At 39.0% G+C, this 16,732-nt stretch overlaps 1 protein-coding gene across 1 annotated transcript; it reads left to right on the top strand.

The window, feature by feature from the left end:
• Positions 1-995: 995 nt before the first annotated feature.
• LOC311253460 (caM kinase-like vesicle-associated protein) lies at positions 996-16,395 on the top strand. Its single transcript, XM_084347463.1, has 11 exons — positions 996-1,196; positions 10,736-10,876; positions 10,965-11,096; positions 12,722-12,796; positions 12,964-13,102; positions 13,228-13,348; positions 13,465-13,540; positions 13,649-13,785; positions 14,014-14,092; positions 14,214-14,301; positions 14,962-16,395. The coding sequence occupies exons 2-11, from the start codon at positions 10,782-10,784 to the stop codon at positions 15,262-15,264; spliced, it is 1,245 nt and encodes a 414-aa protein (XP_084203589.1). The 5' UTR covers positions 996-1,196; positions 10,736-10,781; the 3' UTR covers positions 15,265-16,395.
• Positions 16,396-16,732: the final 337 nt, after the last annotated feature.

Below are 16,732 nucleotides of genomic sequence, written 5' to 3'. Positions count from 1 at the left end.
ATAAACAACATTAACAATTACCCAGTGCTCCAAATCCCAGTTTGGGCGGAGTCAGCTAGTACGCCTGCTAGCTGAACAGCTAACTGAGCTTCGTAGCTAATGGTGGCTACAGTTAGCAGCAGTTAGCGGTTACTCTTGTGATATGCTGCCCCCTATTTGTTTGAATTGAACAGGTGGCCAGTTCTTATTGGAACAGACTTGAGAGGACATTAAATGAAGTTGGTTGGTTGTGTCTCCAACCTTTTGCTGCATCTCCTAGCTCATGGAGATGAGGTCGGGTGGACATGTTCTTTTCCTGCTCATGCATTATGTAAGATCAATCAGTCTGTGTCTTTCCGACTCAACTTTTAATGCAAAATATGCAGCAATTTGGTGTTCGGAGCCTTGCTTGTCTCTTGAGAGCACAGGCTCAACGGTAACTTCATAAAATAAGAAGGCGTGCGCTATCCTGCCTCTCTCAATTAAAAGATTTTTTTTTAAAACAACAACTGTGTGATATCAAAGGGCTGATAAGCATGAAAGACACGCAGCCTGATTTTCAAATCGATCACTACAACTGATAATGAAAACCAATGAGCTTCACCAAGGCCCTTGTACTGCTGTTTTCTACTGTAGGAGGAGATCAGAGATAGAGACTGTGAGCCCAAGGAGGAATAAGTTCAGGAGAGATGGGTGAGGCTGCTCTAGGTCTGGGGAGATGGTCTTGTGGTATGATGGGCACCAACTTCCGGAGGGATTTTTTAAAGTGATAAAATAAATAAATAAAAATAAAAATCCTATGACCCTTCTGTTGCTTGAACAGCTTGACGTGCAGCCCCCCAGCTGAGCGGTGTGAAGATCATCAAGTTCATTCACTGCTGAAAGTCTTCAAATTCATGACATAATTAGCAAATCATTTTCTGCACTGGCGCACACACACGCGCGCACGCACACACAGATTATAGTGGTACATTGTGCACACGCACACACACACACCTCCCCTCCTTCCTGCATCATAGCCCCGCTGTTACCATCACACGTTCACGTAATACTCCGTGAACAAGCTGACTTGTTGGAAATGCTCGAGGATCTTAAATCTCTCTGGCAGCACACTGGACGGAAAAAGTGAAGGCTCGTCGGGGAAGAAGAAAAAAGACTGAAACATAAGAAAGGAGCACTGGATTATTATTGATCACCACCAGTTTACTTCATTGAAGGTAAGTGAGCGCAATTTGCGTAATTCCTTGTTTTTACCGTCTCTGCTGCCAAAAACGCGAGAAGTGAGGGATGGTGATCTCCGAGGTTTGTTCATTCACTGTCCGTCTGTCGTCTTCACCGCCCCTCGGACTAAAAAAAACCGAGGACGCATGATTGATTTTAAAAACTTTTGGAGCAATAAAAAGATTTTGGTTGAGATATGTTCACGTGAATTCAAATGATAAATAAATAAATGAATAAACAAAAATACGTGCAGGAGAGTTTTTCGTGTCCAACTGCAGCTGGGTGATGCGCAAATCCTGTGTTTAAACTGTCAATGCTGCCCGAGCTGATAGACCATAAACCTGCTTTCCTGTTAAAGTTCAAATACATTTCTGCTCATTCAACAAGTTAATCCACGATATGAGCTTTATGGCTAATAAACACTTGAGTTTTTACATAAGGCATGCTCCTGATGCACTCAGACTGCAGCACCTCTTGAGTTCACATTTTCACAGTCTCACAGTCTCGCGGTGTCCCTGCCTCCTTGTCATTATTTGTCATCATTTCACACCCAAAGAGCTTGTGATTGCTATGCCAGTGCTAAACCACCACTTCATGCACTCCAGATGGAGGGCAAGTGCTGTTACATGTCAGGGTGGTGAAGGTGTCTGTCCCCCCCCCCAGTGAATAAACCCTAACAGAGAGACACACACAGGTGCCTCCAGGGGTCCTTGCAAGGGGTCCCAGTGTTGTGTAGATTTCATTTTTCAGCACCAGGGAAAAGCACTTGTGTCTCATCAGTACCTGAACACATATGTGAATTGTCCAAAAAAAAAAAAAAAAAAAAGTTTGGGAAGCCCTGCTGCACTGTCAGTCGGTTTGACGCAGGGAAACATGAGAGATGATCTTGTGTTGGAGCAGAAAACACTTTGCAGGGGTTTCATAGACACAAAATGATACGATTGTTTATTTATGAATGGCTGACATTTAAAGATTGAACACAATCTAAGATTTATCAAGGAAAATGGTAGAAAAGCACACTGAGATATCACCCTGATGTAGAGTGTGCTGCTGCATTTACAGCTGCTTTTCACACTGTCTGTTTTTTATATTTTTTTTATCTAATAGATTGCCTAAAAGGCTTATTTGAATAGAGCTGTGGCCTTTTGTTTATGTAACAGGCTTCACACTGAATTTAATCTGCTACCTGGGTCATGGTGTGTGTTATTGGGCATTCAGCTCTAGTTAATTAAGTTAAAGTAGCTCTCAGATAACTGGGGCGCACTCTGCCGTCAGATCGACACGGTGAAACGAATGTAAATGCAATAATTGTTTGTTGTTATTGTTGCTAATATTCTAAAGGGTTTTGTTTTCTAAACTCAGCTCAGTAAATGGACTTTCAGTCACATGAAGTGGTCTCGGACATTAATGTCGACGAGTACGCAGAGCAGTGCAGACAGTACCACGGTGCATACTGTAGCACTTGGTGACCATGGCAACAAAACAACATCAGAAGAAACTGGTCAGATGAGCCAGCGATGCCAGAAGAAGAGAAGAATGGTGGACTCAAGGCTCTGCAGAGCGGCACACAAAGGAGCCTCATCAAATTTTTCCTCCTGTCTCTGCACATGTCTCTGCTTCTCTTTGTATGTGATGTTATGTCCTTGGAAAGTAGAAGTGTAAGTGTGTTCGCAGCCAGCAAGAGCGACATTTCCACCATAAATGAGGCATTACAGGCTTTAAAATTTGGCTCAAAAATCATCGCCACCATCTGCCCCCTGTCACCAAGCCTTTCTCTTTGAAGAGGCTCTGTCGTGGCCAAATTCACAGCTCTCTGTGGCCTGCTGCCACCGCAGCCTGTCATGACTTGACATGATAATGATAATAACATAATGATTATTTGATCAGAAGTCGACACCAAACCACTAATATGTAGTTGTAAAGTGTAGCAAATAAAGAAAAGCACACATTGTCTTCAGTCCTCATTGAGCGATCTCGCAGGAGATGTTAATTGAGATGCGTGACTCTTTGTTCCCAGTGCCCCCAAACTGCATTCAAAAAGATGCTTGTGAAATTTCATTTGTTATTTCATAAATATCCTCCTACACACACACACACACACACACACACACACACACACACACACAAACAGATACATACTTCCCTTTGGACACTGATAAAGTGTGCTAGTAGGACCCACAACAAACTGTAACAAGGCAACTGTAAACAATACCCTTAAAAATGAGCAGCCACTTCAGGGAGAACCAGTGCGCATCATCCAAATTTCATCTCAGTTGGTCAGCACGCCTCAGCAGGAAAATCAGTATTTTTAGAAGACAGTCCAGCTGGATTTTTATTGAGAATCTTCATGTCATGTTAAAGACTTTTATGATCTGTAATGACCCAGTACTTATATGTTGGACATGAATTGAATTATTTACCAGGTTGATTAAAATATGGCAGATTCATGTCACACAGCTCTAAATTAAGACTTTTGAGATGTGAAATTAAATACCTCTGTTAGGCGAATTGGTTTGTTATTAAATGCTAGAGCCAACGTAGTTTCCAAACATTTTGGAGCCCTAAGCCCCCCCAACAAACCACCACCGCCCCTCCAGTTACAGCTTGAGGGCCCCTCGGTCATTTTAATGTCCTGAATGCAAATTACTGACTAGGCATGCATCAATACATTTTAATTAATAAATAAAGCACATTGTGAAGACACTAAATGTTTACAAGAAAATGTTGACGAAAATAACATAAAAAATAAATAAAATAAATTAACATAATGTAAAAACACCATCACATGTGCCCCCCTGGTGGTTAGGATGCTCATTGTAGTCGTCCTGGCCAGAGCACAACGCCAAAATGCATCATCCCTTCAGTAAAGTTGGATTAGGAGTGCATTTTAAGCATATTATTTACTTTTCCACTGTTGGCGTGATTCTACAACAGCTGTAACACTTTTCAGTTACACATTTTACCTCTAATTTTATCACCCTTGAATATGTGAATAACATAACTCCCGGCTCTAACTTGTGTCAAAGCTGAACCAATGATGTCTGAAAGGAGTTAGAGTGACGCATGTTTTATTTTTAAATCATAACATTTTCCCCATTGGGTTAGTTGGTGTAGCTCTGCAACAGCTGGAGCATAATATGAAGATGCATCATCCACCGTTTGTTTTATTCTTCAAAATTAGACCTGTTGTGGGTGTCTGACATGTCACCTGAGATAAAGGCCTACTAAATAGATGGATAGACATATGAATGGATGAATGATAGACGCACATCACTTGTCAATAGCATAAAGCGATATTAAGGTCCATATTCTGTAAATTCTCAAGGTCTTTTAGGCCCTGAGCACATCATAGTGTTCTCGCACCAACACAATGTACTCAAGTACTGTACTGAGCTTCAATTTTGAAGTAGGGAGGTACTTTACTTAAGTATTTCCATTTTCTGCTTCACTGATCAAATCACTGATTCTGATCATTGGAAAAATGCCAATTATCGGCTCTGGCAATCTGCCAGGCACATATATAATATAATATAAAATAATATAATATAATATAATATAATATAATATAATATAATATAATATAATAAACTGTCATGGCTAATGATCTTTATTGTTAATGTGATCCAAGAGACAGAAGGAGCATGACGAGATGTGATGACAACTTTATGAGCCAACAGTTTCTCTTCAATACCTGCACTTTATCATTACAAAAATAATTTTAGGTCAATTTCATTTCTTTCACCCCAAAATAGGCTGTAACTTTGACTACAGCTTTAACAGTAGACAATAAAAATAAAAAGATAAGGAAATGCACCTGAATTGCTGCTTAGTCTCTTTAGTCGATTGAGTGTGGCCCGTGGCTCTAAGATGAAAGTCAAACATTTCCCCCCACATGACAAAAAACTCTGTTCCACTCTTAATAGACTCTTTTTTAAATTCAAGGTCCTTTTTGGCTCATCAAATTATCCTTAGTGTTTTGTTGCCCCTCAGTTGGCCTGGACAGTGACACATATCCTGAAGTGTCTGGATGATTTGAACCCTGGTCCAGGTGGCAGTAGGCCAAGTACCCCGACCTCGGAAGCCCCAGTCCCGTCTGTTTGAGACATGTTGGCTATTGCTCTCGTAATAACAAAATAAGGATGCAGCAAGCCATTATTTGTAAAATATAATGTAAGTATTAGTAAAACAAAAATACTGCTCACGTTTGCAATGTGACTCAAGGTCTTATAGTTTGTTAATTATTGCCGTTGCAGTTTGAAAAGTAAAGAATCTAAATTGCCGAGGTTTTACCTTTACCTACTTTATGTAAATGGAAAATTAATTGGACGCAGATTTGAAATCTGTTTAGCAAAAGCAACAGCTCTGCCTTTGTCATTATCCCACAAGGGTGTCTGTGGTTAAGTTTGCTCAATGCCGAGCTCTGCGACAGTCTGGATTTGAAACGGCATTTACATTAATGAAGAACACTTCATTCAGATCTTTCAAAAGGCAGAGATAAAAGACCCCTGAATCAGCAATAGTCAAGTGCCTTCTATCTTCATCTTCCTCTGGTGAAGGAGAACAGCCTTTTATCCAGCTATGAAAAGGGGAAAAACAAGTACGCATGAAATTCTGCCTGACTTATCATACGTACCGTTTAGTGTTTGGTGCACTCCCGAGAACAGGTGTAGGGTTAGACTAACATTGAGGGCGAATGATTGCATTAAATGGTCTCATATCAGCCCCTAAACTCTGCTTGCTACGCACAGTATTGTTTGTCTCTGTGAGGTGGTGATTAGTCGTGTGGTCACTTTATGGGACAGAGTGACAAAAGAGGCTTATTCAAGCATTAGGGATGGGAGATTTAGTTTAAGCCATTTCAAAAGTGACCATGAAAGATGACGTGTGATAAACCTTGAAAACACATTATGGACGAGTTGACAAAAAGGGAATGAGGACGAGTGATAGTTCTGTGTGCATCTGTCTGCGTCATGGATTGAGGCACGTACTATTTCATAAAAAGAAATGATTCTGATACACAGGCAGTGCAGTTGTGTGAATCAAGGTGAGAGCCAGGAAAAAAAACACTAATGGTGAGTCTGGGCATTGTTTTGCAGGATTCATGCGAGCCAGAGCTCATCATAGTCCAGACTAATGGTGTATGCTGACATCACTCCTCTTTAGGACAGAAAGGAACGTTATTGTATGCTGCATGTTGATCAGGCAGATGGTGCACTAAAATACATCACTGTTTGGGCTGGAGTGCTACGGTAAGAGATGGGCTCTTTGTTTGAGTAGTTTGCGGCATTCTCCGTCCCTCTTTACTCATCCCCGAGAAACATGTTTTTTACTTGTGCATACTTCTGGAAAAAATACAGCCCCGAGTTCAAGTGTCCGGGATGAGCTTAAACAATAAAAGTAATGGCTGAACAGAGGAGAGTTGATCCCTTTGGCTACTCCAAGTTGTCCTCAATGTACTTTACCAAGCCTAAAGTGGTTCAGTGTGAGATCAGTGGTTTACGTTTCATTATATAAAGTAATATTGAGTGAGAAATGGTGGTGTTTTGTGCTTGCAGTGATGTACAATTAAGGTTGCAGCAGTATGTTATACAGTGGTATGAAAATTGACGATTACCATCCCCTCTACACTTGCTTATCTGTGGTATCAGGACATAACATTTTGTGAAATTACAATAAAAACAACATTTTAAAGATGCAATGTGTAAGAATTTTGGCTTTAGACATTCCCGTTGTACTTAAAATTATTAACCGAATGTGAAGAAATCACAGATTTGACATTATGTCAAAGTCAGCTATATACTTTGTTGCAGAGATATTTACTGAAGTAAGCATGCTAACTAGCTGACCCTAGCCTGTTCTGTCTAGTAATAGCATTCTGAGCGCCCAGTCCGGACTGCTAGCTGCACAGCTAACTTTTAGCTAAAGATAGCAGCAGTTAGTGTTTACTCCAGTGATATGCTGCCCTCTATTCTTTTGGCGTGACCTTGCATAGAAGGCCAATTCTTGCATATAAATCTTACATATTGCACCTTTAACTACAAAACTCTTTTGTTTCAAGTTCTGTTAAGGGTCATTGTAACTGACTCATTGTCTAATACCATATACTGTAATATTGTGAAACTGTCATATTTTCTGGGATGGTTATTTTACCCTGAATATACAGTATTGTGCTGTTCCACTTCTGCCTAATCCTGACTACTGTATCATATTCTCAATCACAGGATTTGTGTTAAATGCAACATCCAAGGGTTACATTTTGCAGTTTATCAGTGTAATCATAAACTGTAGCCTAATATGAAACAAAAAAAATCCATAGCAAGTTGAAACAGTAAACAGTATTTTGCCAGCGTCTGTTTGTTATTGGCAGAAAACAACTTTTGGAATCTCATACGTACTTTATGTAAGCGGGTAACTTTCCTTAGACAGTTAAAGTGACTTCAGTTGTCACTTGTTCTTTCTTTCTCTGGCAGTAACCCAAATAGTATTAACTGCAGTGAAGGTCAGAAGAAGTTAAGGTAATTCCATGGGCAGGAAAGAGATCTTGTTGTAGCTGGCATATACAGTATATTACCATAGATGTACTTATGTGAGCAGAAATACAATCTTGTACCAAATGTCGCTCCTTTAGTAAGTTTAAAAATGTATACATGTATTCTTCAGGCTGAAGATGATGTAAGGCAATGTTTATGTCAATGCGTCTTGCCTGTCTTTGAGAAACAAGCTAGTGTTGCATACAAAAGCCTTTGAGCACAGTGTTGTTGTCATTTTGCTTCAGAACCTCATACTAATAGATTCGGACTAACAATTGTTGGTGTTTTTCTTAAGGAAAAGGGGAAAGAAACCAACATCAGATCATTTTTTCACAGTCCCAGGAATACATTAACGCTTCTGTCGTCTATTAATGCCACTGAAAAAGTTTGCAGATCCCAATTTTGACTTTATTACATTGACATGTTCCCCTGTAAAGATAAATGCATGTAATCTGTCTGTGAGAGAGTGAAAAATACATCAAAAGTGACTTGCAGCACTGAAGCACAGCTACTCCAAAAACAATGGATTATTTGTTTTCCCTGCAGTATATGGATCAGGTAGACAGATATGCTCCATTAAATCAGTATCATTAAAGGGCCTTAAATTTGAAAACAGACTCTCTTTAGTCTTTATAACCAAGCAATTTACATAAGGTAACAATCTCATATCAGCTGCACAGCAGAGCTCTGCGGACTAAAGTAATGAGTCCCCTTGTGGACAGTAGCCTGCTGTATATGCAGCCTACCATCTTCAACTAAAGGGCTCTCTCCTGATTCACAATATGACTGAAACATGGGAGCTTCTGCATGAGACTGTTGCATACCAGTAATAAAGCACATAGACCATCATCTTGACATGTGCATTCTCCAAATTACATTTTTATATTTAAACGACCTCCCTTTTGTTGTACGGTGGGATGCTTAAGCTGGGAGAAATCTGTGCCTCTGGTAGGGTCTTGACTGAGGCTCCAGACAGCACCTCAGTCAGAATTTCTCTACTCCCACTCTTCTGTGCTGGCTGCCATTTCTACTGTAAGGCCTGCCAAAAAAACTGGGTCTGTTTTCCATACAAGCATCCTTTTAGACCCAGCGAGGTTTAGCTGCTGTTGGTGGACCTGTGTGGTGTTCTGCTGTGAAGCTGCAGCAATTCAAGTCACCCTGATTTACAACAAAAGGGTCCACGAGTAACTGTTTTCACTGTGAATGATGGAGACATTTAATTCAGATCACTAAATGCCCCACCGTGATGCCGTTGCTCAAGCTAAATCAGCCAGTTTCAGATCATCATACGTCCCCTCCTCTTTTCATAGTGGAAAAAAACCCATCAAGGTTATGGTATTTATTATTATGTTATTTATTTATTCATGTGTGAAACTGGCATAGAAATGTGTGAAAGGACTCCATGTGGGTGAACTCAATTTATTGGGCATTTTGTTGTTTACAGTTGGAAATGTTATGTTGAATGCAGGACTGCACAATTAATCCAGATTTATTGGAATGTGATACAATATACAACACGATGCGATGTGATATGCTACAAAACATTACGTTACATTATGTTACGTTATGTTATGTTACGCTGTGTTTTGTTGCATTGCGTTACGTTACGTTACATTACGTTAGGCTTCGTTACGTTGTGTTGCGTTGCGTTACGTTTGTTTGATACAGAACCCAAAAAATGTCTCATCAGAGACATGTTGTTTTTTTGTCAGTAAAAATGAAAATTGTGAAGCAAACATAATCATTCCCACTAAACGCGATATATGTCAAAATAAATGCATTTTTTTTTTACCATATCGTACATCCCTAGTTGAATGCAATTATTTTCTCACTCTATGTAATTTATGTTGTGCTACCAGATATACAGCAGCAGTTAGCAGAGTGACCACAATGACAGTATATACTGGGAGACAAACATCACACATTTTTACTTACCATTGACATTGTGGTATCCCTATATAGTAGTGTCTCTGGTTGTGTTGTTGATTTCTGGGCAGCTCTGCTTTATGGCAATATTGGATCTTTATATGATTATTGTCTCAATGTGATAATGAACCTTGTTTATCTGGTATTTAATTAACTGGTTTAAACATCCCTTACTGTTACTCTATCCACAAAGTTTCTCAAGATATAAATAGAAAATTTTACAATATATAAACTAAACAATATCTAGAATTTCATACGCTGTAACAGAAGATTTTATATCACCCACCCCTGCTATTAAGGAGCCCTTAATTCATGTCAGATTATGGCTCGGATGACTGTGAAGATGTACCTCAGTGAATGTGAATACTGTGTGCCATCCAGTGTGCATGTCATAACAACTGTGGGCAACTTCATCTTTCACCGGCGTGCTGCAGCAGAAATTAGAACACAAAACTCTTCAACACTTGTTCCACCAGAGCTGGCGAGTTAATAGCTTTCTCAACTTTCAAGAGTGTTTGAAAATATAAAGAGAGGAGACAAAAGTTACAGCAACAGCACAGGGTCAAGTCCATCTGAATATTCTTCACTGTAGCAAGCAGACAGATGAATAATGCCTTTGCAGCTGCTGCTGCAGTACGGAGCTGACTCACTGCAGAGTGCAAAGAAACAAACGCTCACTGAAGGAGATTATGTTATTGGAAAATCTCACTTTTATGTTGTTTTGCTCTTGTGGTAATTTGAAATAATTTGCTCCCGCGTGCTCAATTACACTTACCTATTCTCAGATGTATGACCGACAAGGTAAAGAGAAACACTCAAACTGCTCCCTATAAATGTGTGCATTGATTTACTGCATTCATTTTGTGTTAAGTGCTATCGCTGAGGAACAATTTCTTCCATCTCTATTATTGTCATTAATGAAACAGCTTATTACAGCAATACATTCACAGCAATATTGTTTTATGTTATTCAGTAATGAGACCTGTGTGCAGGTCTACTCTGTACTGTGCAGATGCAGGTCTGTCTAAAACGATGCTGTACTATTCGGGTAAATCTAACATGTTGCGTGTTGTTGACAGGTTGTGTTGTGGCAGGACACTCCCGGGCTATAGGGCACGAGCTGCCATGCCATTCGGTTGTCTGACACTCGGGGAGAAGAAGGATTACAACAATCCCTCAGAGGTGACCGACAAGTATGACCTCGGACAAATTGTCAAATCGTGAGTACATCCATGTTGTAATGTTGATAAGTGAATACGGACTTACATTTTTATTCAAAATATGACGCATACTTCTTCTTTTTAACAGCGAGGAGTTTTGTGAGATATTCCGGGCGAAGGATAGGAACACCTTAAAAATGTACACCTGTAAAAAGTTCCACAAAAAGGATGGAAGGAAAGTGAGGAAAGCGGCCAAGAATGAGATAATGATCTTAAAGATGTAAGTGAAATTTTAAGCTGCTTATTATAGAGCCTACATGTCTGAGGGACTGTCCTGGCACTGACACAAGGTTTAATCACAAATGGTCAGCAAAAATCTTTCCAAAGGTGGAACCAAAGTCATAGAAAAGTGTGGAGTAAGAATACCACGTCCTGAAGTTTTACCAGTGTGCTTTTTCAGAGTAACGCACAGAAATGTTTGTGTTAAAGGTGCAATATGTAAAAAAAACTAAAACTATCAACAGAATGTGAAGAAATAACATTTTTAATGTTATAACAAAGACATCTATGTATTGCGTTGAAGAGAAATACTAAAGTTAGCATGCTAACGAGGCTAAAAAAACATCAATGAGCCACACTGTTGCACTGTGTTCCTTTATTATCATGACCACTGTGGTTTATTTTGAGTCAGCTCCACAACATCCTGCCATAATTATTGCACACTAATCTGCACAAATACAGTGTTTACTCCTGTTTGAGTAACATCTGTCAAAACTACAGTGCTCTTTTGTTTGTTGAACTGACTTCAGCTTATTCTTTTTTTTTAATAAAAGTAAATTGTTCACCTTTTAATGTCCTCAACATGAACAAACGGGGACAGGTTTGGGAAGTCAGAAAGGATTAAGTGACAAACTAACACATTTTTGTTTTTGGTCTTTACATTGAATATTGCCAACTATGTCCCTTAAAACTTTGGTTTGTCAATAAGAGACTGAGGTACCATAGTAGCTTAAAATTAGGTGTCATCATCTCTTGAAATTGATTGTTGCTGATATTCATTCACATTTTCACCAAGAATGCCATGAAACTAGAATGGCACTCCATAGAGCAAACAAAACAATATCAAAGTATCAAATGAAAACTAAACTAAACTAATTCTGCTTGATACAGATTTTTACTTGGATCCACATTACTCATAGATACAAGCACCTAAATTCGGCACATTTTTTCCATCATGATCCATGCATTATTCCCTGAGAAATGAACGAAAATGACGGAAAAACTCATCCCATAATGTTAAAGAAAGTGAGTGAAGATTTCCTGGATCCATCCCTTTATCCAGATCCTCACCAAAAGTTAATGGGGTCTATTCTGGGCTGAGACCCATCGTCCATCCAAGTTTCATGGAAATCCATTCAGTAATTCTTGAGTTATTCTGCTGACAAACCAACAAACAAACAGGCACGGGCGAAAACGTAACCTTCTTGGTGGAGGTAACAAAGGCCAACAGATCCACTAGCAAATGAAAGGACATTTTAGTAATAATTAATTAATATGCATCATATTTAAGACACTGATGATCATTAAGCATTAAAAAAAGTCACATATTAGTATGATTATGATGTTATTACCCGAGTGAAGCTTAGGCCAAATCAATTTGTGTCTAGAAATGTCACCCTCACATGGGTTGATTGAGGTGCTGGTAGTTTTTCTAAGGTTATGAAAAATGTCTGGTGTTATCAGTTGTCAATTTGACCTCAAGTGTCCTGAATGTTTGGCATAATGAACTCTATAGCTTGTACTACTCATTGACTGTTATTATCGCTCATTTTAACTCCGCTTACAACCCTTCATTCTCCCTCCCCCACTTATTACTCTCTTCAACCTTTTTCCTGCTTTTCAAAGGGTAAAACATCATAACATCCTCCAGCTGGTTGACACTTTTGAAACCAAGAAAGAGTACTTCCTTTTTCTGGAGCTGTGAGTATTATTCGAGGCACTTGAGAGAAATTGCTGGCACGGACTGGCGTGCACTCTACTTCCTCAACTTGTATGAAACTGATGTTTTATTCAACATGTGATATTTTTGTTGCAATCTCATCATCAACAAGTGACACGCATTTAACTTGGATGTTCCATCTCCTCAGTGCCACAGGCAGAGAGGTGTTTGACTGGATCTTAGATCAGGGGTACTACTCTGAGAGGGACACCAGCAATGTCATGAGGCAGGTGTTGGAAGCTGTGGCTTACCTGCACTCTCTGAAAATTGTCCACAGAAATCTTAAGGTATATTACACTGCTGACACCTAGTGAAAAATGACAGTGTTTCACCACAGGCGTTAACAAGATATGTGTGAATAACTGCTCTATACTTTCCAGTTAGATAAACCTTTATTTGTTTGCTCATACAGCTGGAGAACTTGGTGTACTTTAATCGTTTGAAGCACTCCAAAATTGTTATCAGCGACTTTCAGTTGGCAAAACTGGAAAATGGACTCATTAAGGATCCATGTGGGACTCCCGAATATCTTGGTAAGAGACATAAAACCCGACTGTAGATGAATGAAATTAAGTTTTCACTAAGTTTATTTGTTTGAGGACATTAAACAAACATTGATCAGTGAGTTAAAGCTGGTCCTTGCTTGCAGCTCCAGAGGTGGTCGGTAGGCAGAGATATGGAAGACCTGTGGACTGCTGGGCCATTGGTGTCATCATGTATATACTGTAAGTACCCAGTAAAGTGCTCACAAATACACTACAATGTCCTGAAGTACATTTAAGTGACTTTCTCAAAATATGTCCTATAATGCTTTTATTGTGTCAACTCAATAGTTTATCTGGAAACCCTCCTTTCTATGATGATGGTGATGAAGATGACTCTGACAGTCGCGATAAGAACCTTTTCCTCAAGATTTTGTCAGGCGACTATGAATTTGATTCACCATACTGGGATGACATTTCAGACTCTGGTAAGAGATAATCATATTTATTTTATAAAAATGTATGTTACAAATGACGTTTTAAAAGGGTAATGTGTGTTTAGAGTTCTACTGCATGTGTGAGAAAGTAGTATAAAGCCCACAAGACATGTAAACACACTTTAATGTGCAAATTAGTTGGAGTTACCTTTTAATAGCTTACTGTTGGAAACCAGTCCAATGTTGTTATCATCATTATTATTTTGTTTTGTTTTACAGCCAAAAACTTAGTGGCATCTTTGATGGAAGTGGACCAAGATCAGCGATTGACTGCACAGGAAGCCATCGCCCATGAATGGTAAAAATGAAGTTAATCAAACACGAATGGTCAAACAAACAATTTATCGTATGAACTTTGTTATAGGTACCACAAATCCCATAACATGCTTAAAAAATAGTTCTCTTGCTCCTCCTCTTAGGATTTCTGGAAATGCAGCCTCAGACAAGAACATCAAGGATGGCGTTTGTGCACAAATAGAAAAGAACTTTGCTAAAGCCAAGTGGAAGGTATTTCTTCTTATACACCTTGTATATCATTACGTGTTTGTGCATATCATTAATCATTATACAGGTCAGACAAAACACGTTAATGGTCATGACCCAAGTCTCTAACTTGGAGGATTTGCTTTTTTTTTTAAACGAGGAAACCGATTACCTCAGAATTGCTAATAAAAAACTTTAATCAAGTGCTGCAACAATTGAACATTTATCAATACATAACCCTATGGTTTTCCCCCTTATTCCCACTACATGTATACACTGTAAAATCTGACAAAGTGACTTCACTTTAAAAAAAATCAAGGAAACCGATTGCCTCAAAATGACCAAGTTAAGCAGACCAATAATTTTAAGTAGTTTAGCTTGTACAGCTTAAATGTAATAGTCTATTTTATTTGGTCATTCTGAGGTAATTGGTTTCCTGACTTATTTAAAGTAAAATCAACTTTTAGAATTTACAGTGTCTATATCACTAATATCTCTCTCTCTCTAACTGCTGTTAAGCGATGTTTTCAAAGTTTATTTTGTTTGTATGTTATTGGTGATTTATCCCTGACGAAGCCTCCAAAAAAGACAGAAAGTGTGCATTCCAGAGAGAAAGACTCTGTGTTCTCAGAGCATGTGTCAGGATCCTAATTTGACCTCGCCATGTCTTTTTATTACCCACAGAAAGCTGTCAGAGTGACCACCCTCATGAAGAGGCTTCGAGCGTCTGAGCAGGGTGATGCTGGGGCAGCTGCAGGGGCTGCAGCTGACCCCAACACACCCGGCGGCGCTCCTGCTCCTGCAGCCGGCGGCGGCGACGGCATGGCTGCCAGCATAAAGGCTGCCCTTAGTGAAAAGGCTCCTGACACACAGACTGCCACCATCTCTGCACTCTCCCTGCCCAGTGCAGCCAGACAGGAAGAGCAGCCACAGGCCCGGTGCAATGGCGATGTTCAACAAATGTTGCCACAAAGAAAGGGCGACTAGGCGTCAAACAAATACAAGAGGAGGACCCTTGCCAACCAACAAGCACATGTGCAGTAGAGCCAATAAATTTGGCATGATGATACCATGTCTATGCTGTTCGACTATCCCCCAGTTTGCAGAGTTATTTCACACCATGCATTTCATCATTTTTGCCTACTTGTACTGATTGGTCTATTTAATAGCGTTCTCCACTCTCCCTCGTTATTTTGTGTACAAGTCCCTTTAAAGCTAGTTGCAAAGTAGCTCTTCTGTTGTTTCCTTTCCCCTGAAAACTGTAAAAACTCTTAGTGTATAGTGAAATCAACTCATCTTTATTCATCCGCTCATTGTATATAGGTGTATTTGTCTGTTTCGAGAAATTGCTAATTTTCAGCTTCAGAACTTACAAGCCTGAGTTCGAGTCTTGTTACTTAAAATTATGAGTTGAAAGATTTTGTCAGTTGATCATCTTAAGATTTGAAAACTTGTAGATTTATTAGGATAGCTTTAAACTTAGCTTTCGTGAAATATTTGAAAAGTCATAATACGACTGATGACGAAACATTCTGAAGTAAGAATCATTAGGTAACAATCAAATACATATAATCAATTAGTGGATTCAGCTTCACAGCCAGACTACACATCTGATGGTTTATCTTCAGTGCAGCACAAATTCAATCAACTTACAATTTTACGGCAGCAAGAAAGCATATTTTTAAGTTGAAGTGCCTTAATATTTGTTGCAGTAATGTACTAAAATGTTTCAGAAGAAACAACTTGATGATAATTGCTTACTGATTTCTTTGAAATGTTTTAGCTGTTTTCCTTTGCCCTTCTGTTTAGTTTTACGCTGCTGTATTGATACTTGTGTTCTGTCTTCTTTCACACTTCTATTAAAACACAGAAAATGACATTTAGAGCATTGTATGTGTACTGGTGTTTTAGCTGTTGTTGTTGTGTTGTCACTTGTAATTAGTAAACTTCAGAGTTTATAGCTGAGTCCATATACTGTACCACTATGTATATTTGCATTGTATACACGTGTATTTTTTTATTTCCGTGTGTATTTAGCAACATTTAGCTGAGCTAACGGGTTGCTACAACGCTTGTGAATGAATAAAATGAGCAATACTAATATTGCTGAAACTGTGACATTTTTCTGAAGTTGTCCCTCACTGTCACTAGTACAGTACTCCAGTAGTACAGTACTACTTGGCAAGACAAGCCACTCCACCTATCATCAATTCACTTTCCTAATTCTACTGCAAAAAATGCAAGCAATCTTGGTCAGCATTAGAGAACATATTATATGTATTTTTTCTTTTTATTTAAAAAATTAATTTGCTTCAAGAGGAGATATTTAACACTCAAGTGGTCATATCAGAACAAAATTTAGTTACTGCATCATTTTTAGAGCCAATATATTCAGTAATTACTGTCAATAACACAGAAAATGAATAATTAATGTGGAATATGTAAAGATTTACAC

This window comes from Pagrus pagrus, assembly GCF_965226575.1.
Source record: "Pagrus pagrus genome assembly, chromosome: 3".
Classification (NCBI taxonomy): domain Eukaryota; kingdom Metazoa; phylum Chordata; class Actinopteri; order Spariformes; family Sparidae; genus Pagrus; species Pagrus pagrus.
The sequence above is the reverse complement of the archived record's forward strand: the minus strand, read 5'-3'. Positions and strand labels throughout refer to the sequence as shown.

Bases quoted from the DNA above. Each gene is read 5' to 3' on its own strand.
- LOC311253460 (XM_084347463.1), top strand. From the start codon at position 10,782: ATGCCATTCGGTTGTCTGACACTCGGGGAGAAGAAGGATTACAACAAT. The intron at 13,349-13,464 runs GTAAGAGACATA...CCTTGCTTGCAG, and splicing joins TGGGACTCCCGAATATCTTG to CTCCAGAGGTGGTCGGTAGG. The intron at 13,541-13,648 runs GTAAGTACCCAG...TCAACTCAATAG, and splicing joins GGTGTCATCATGTATATACT to TTTATCTGGAAACCCTCCTT.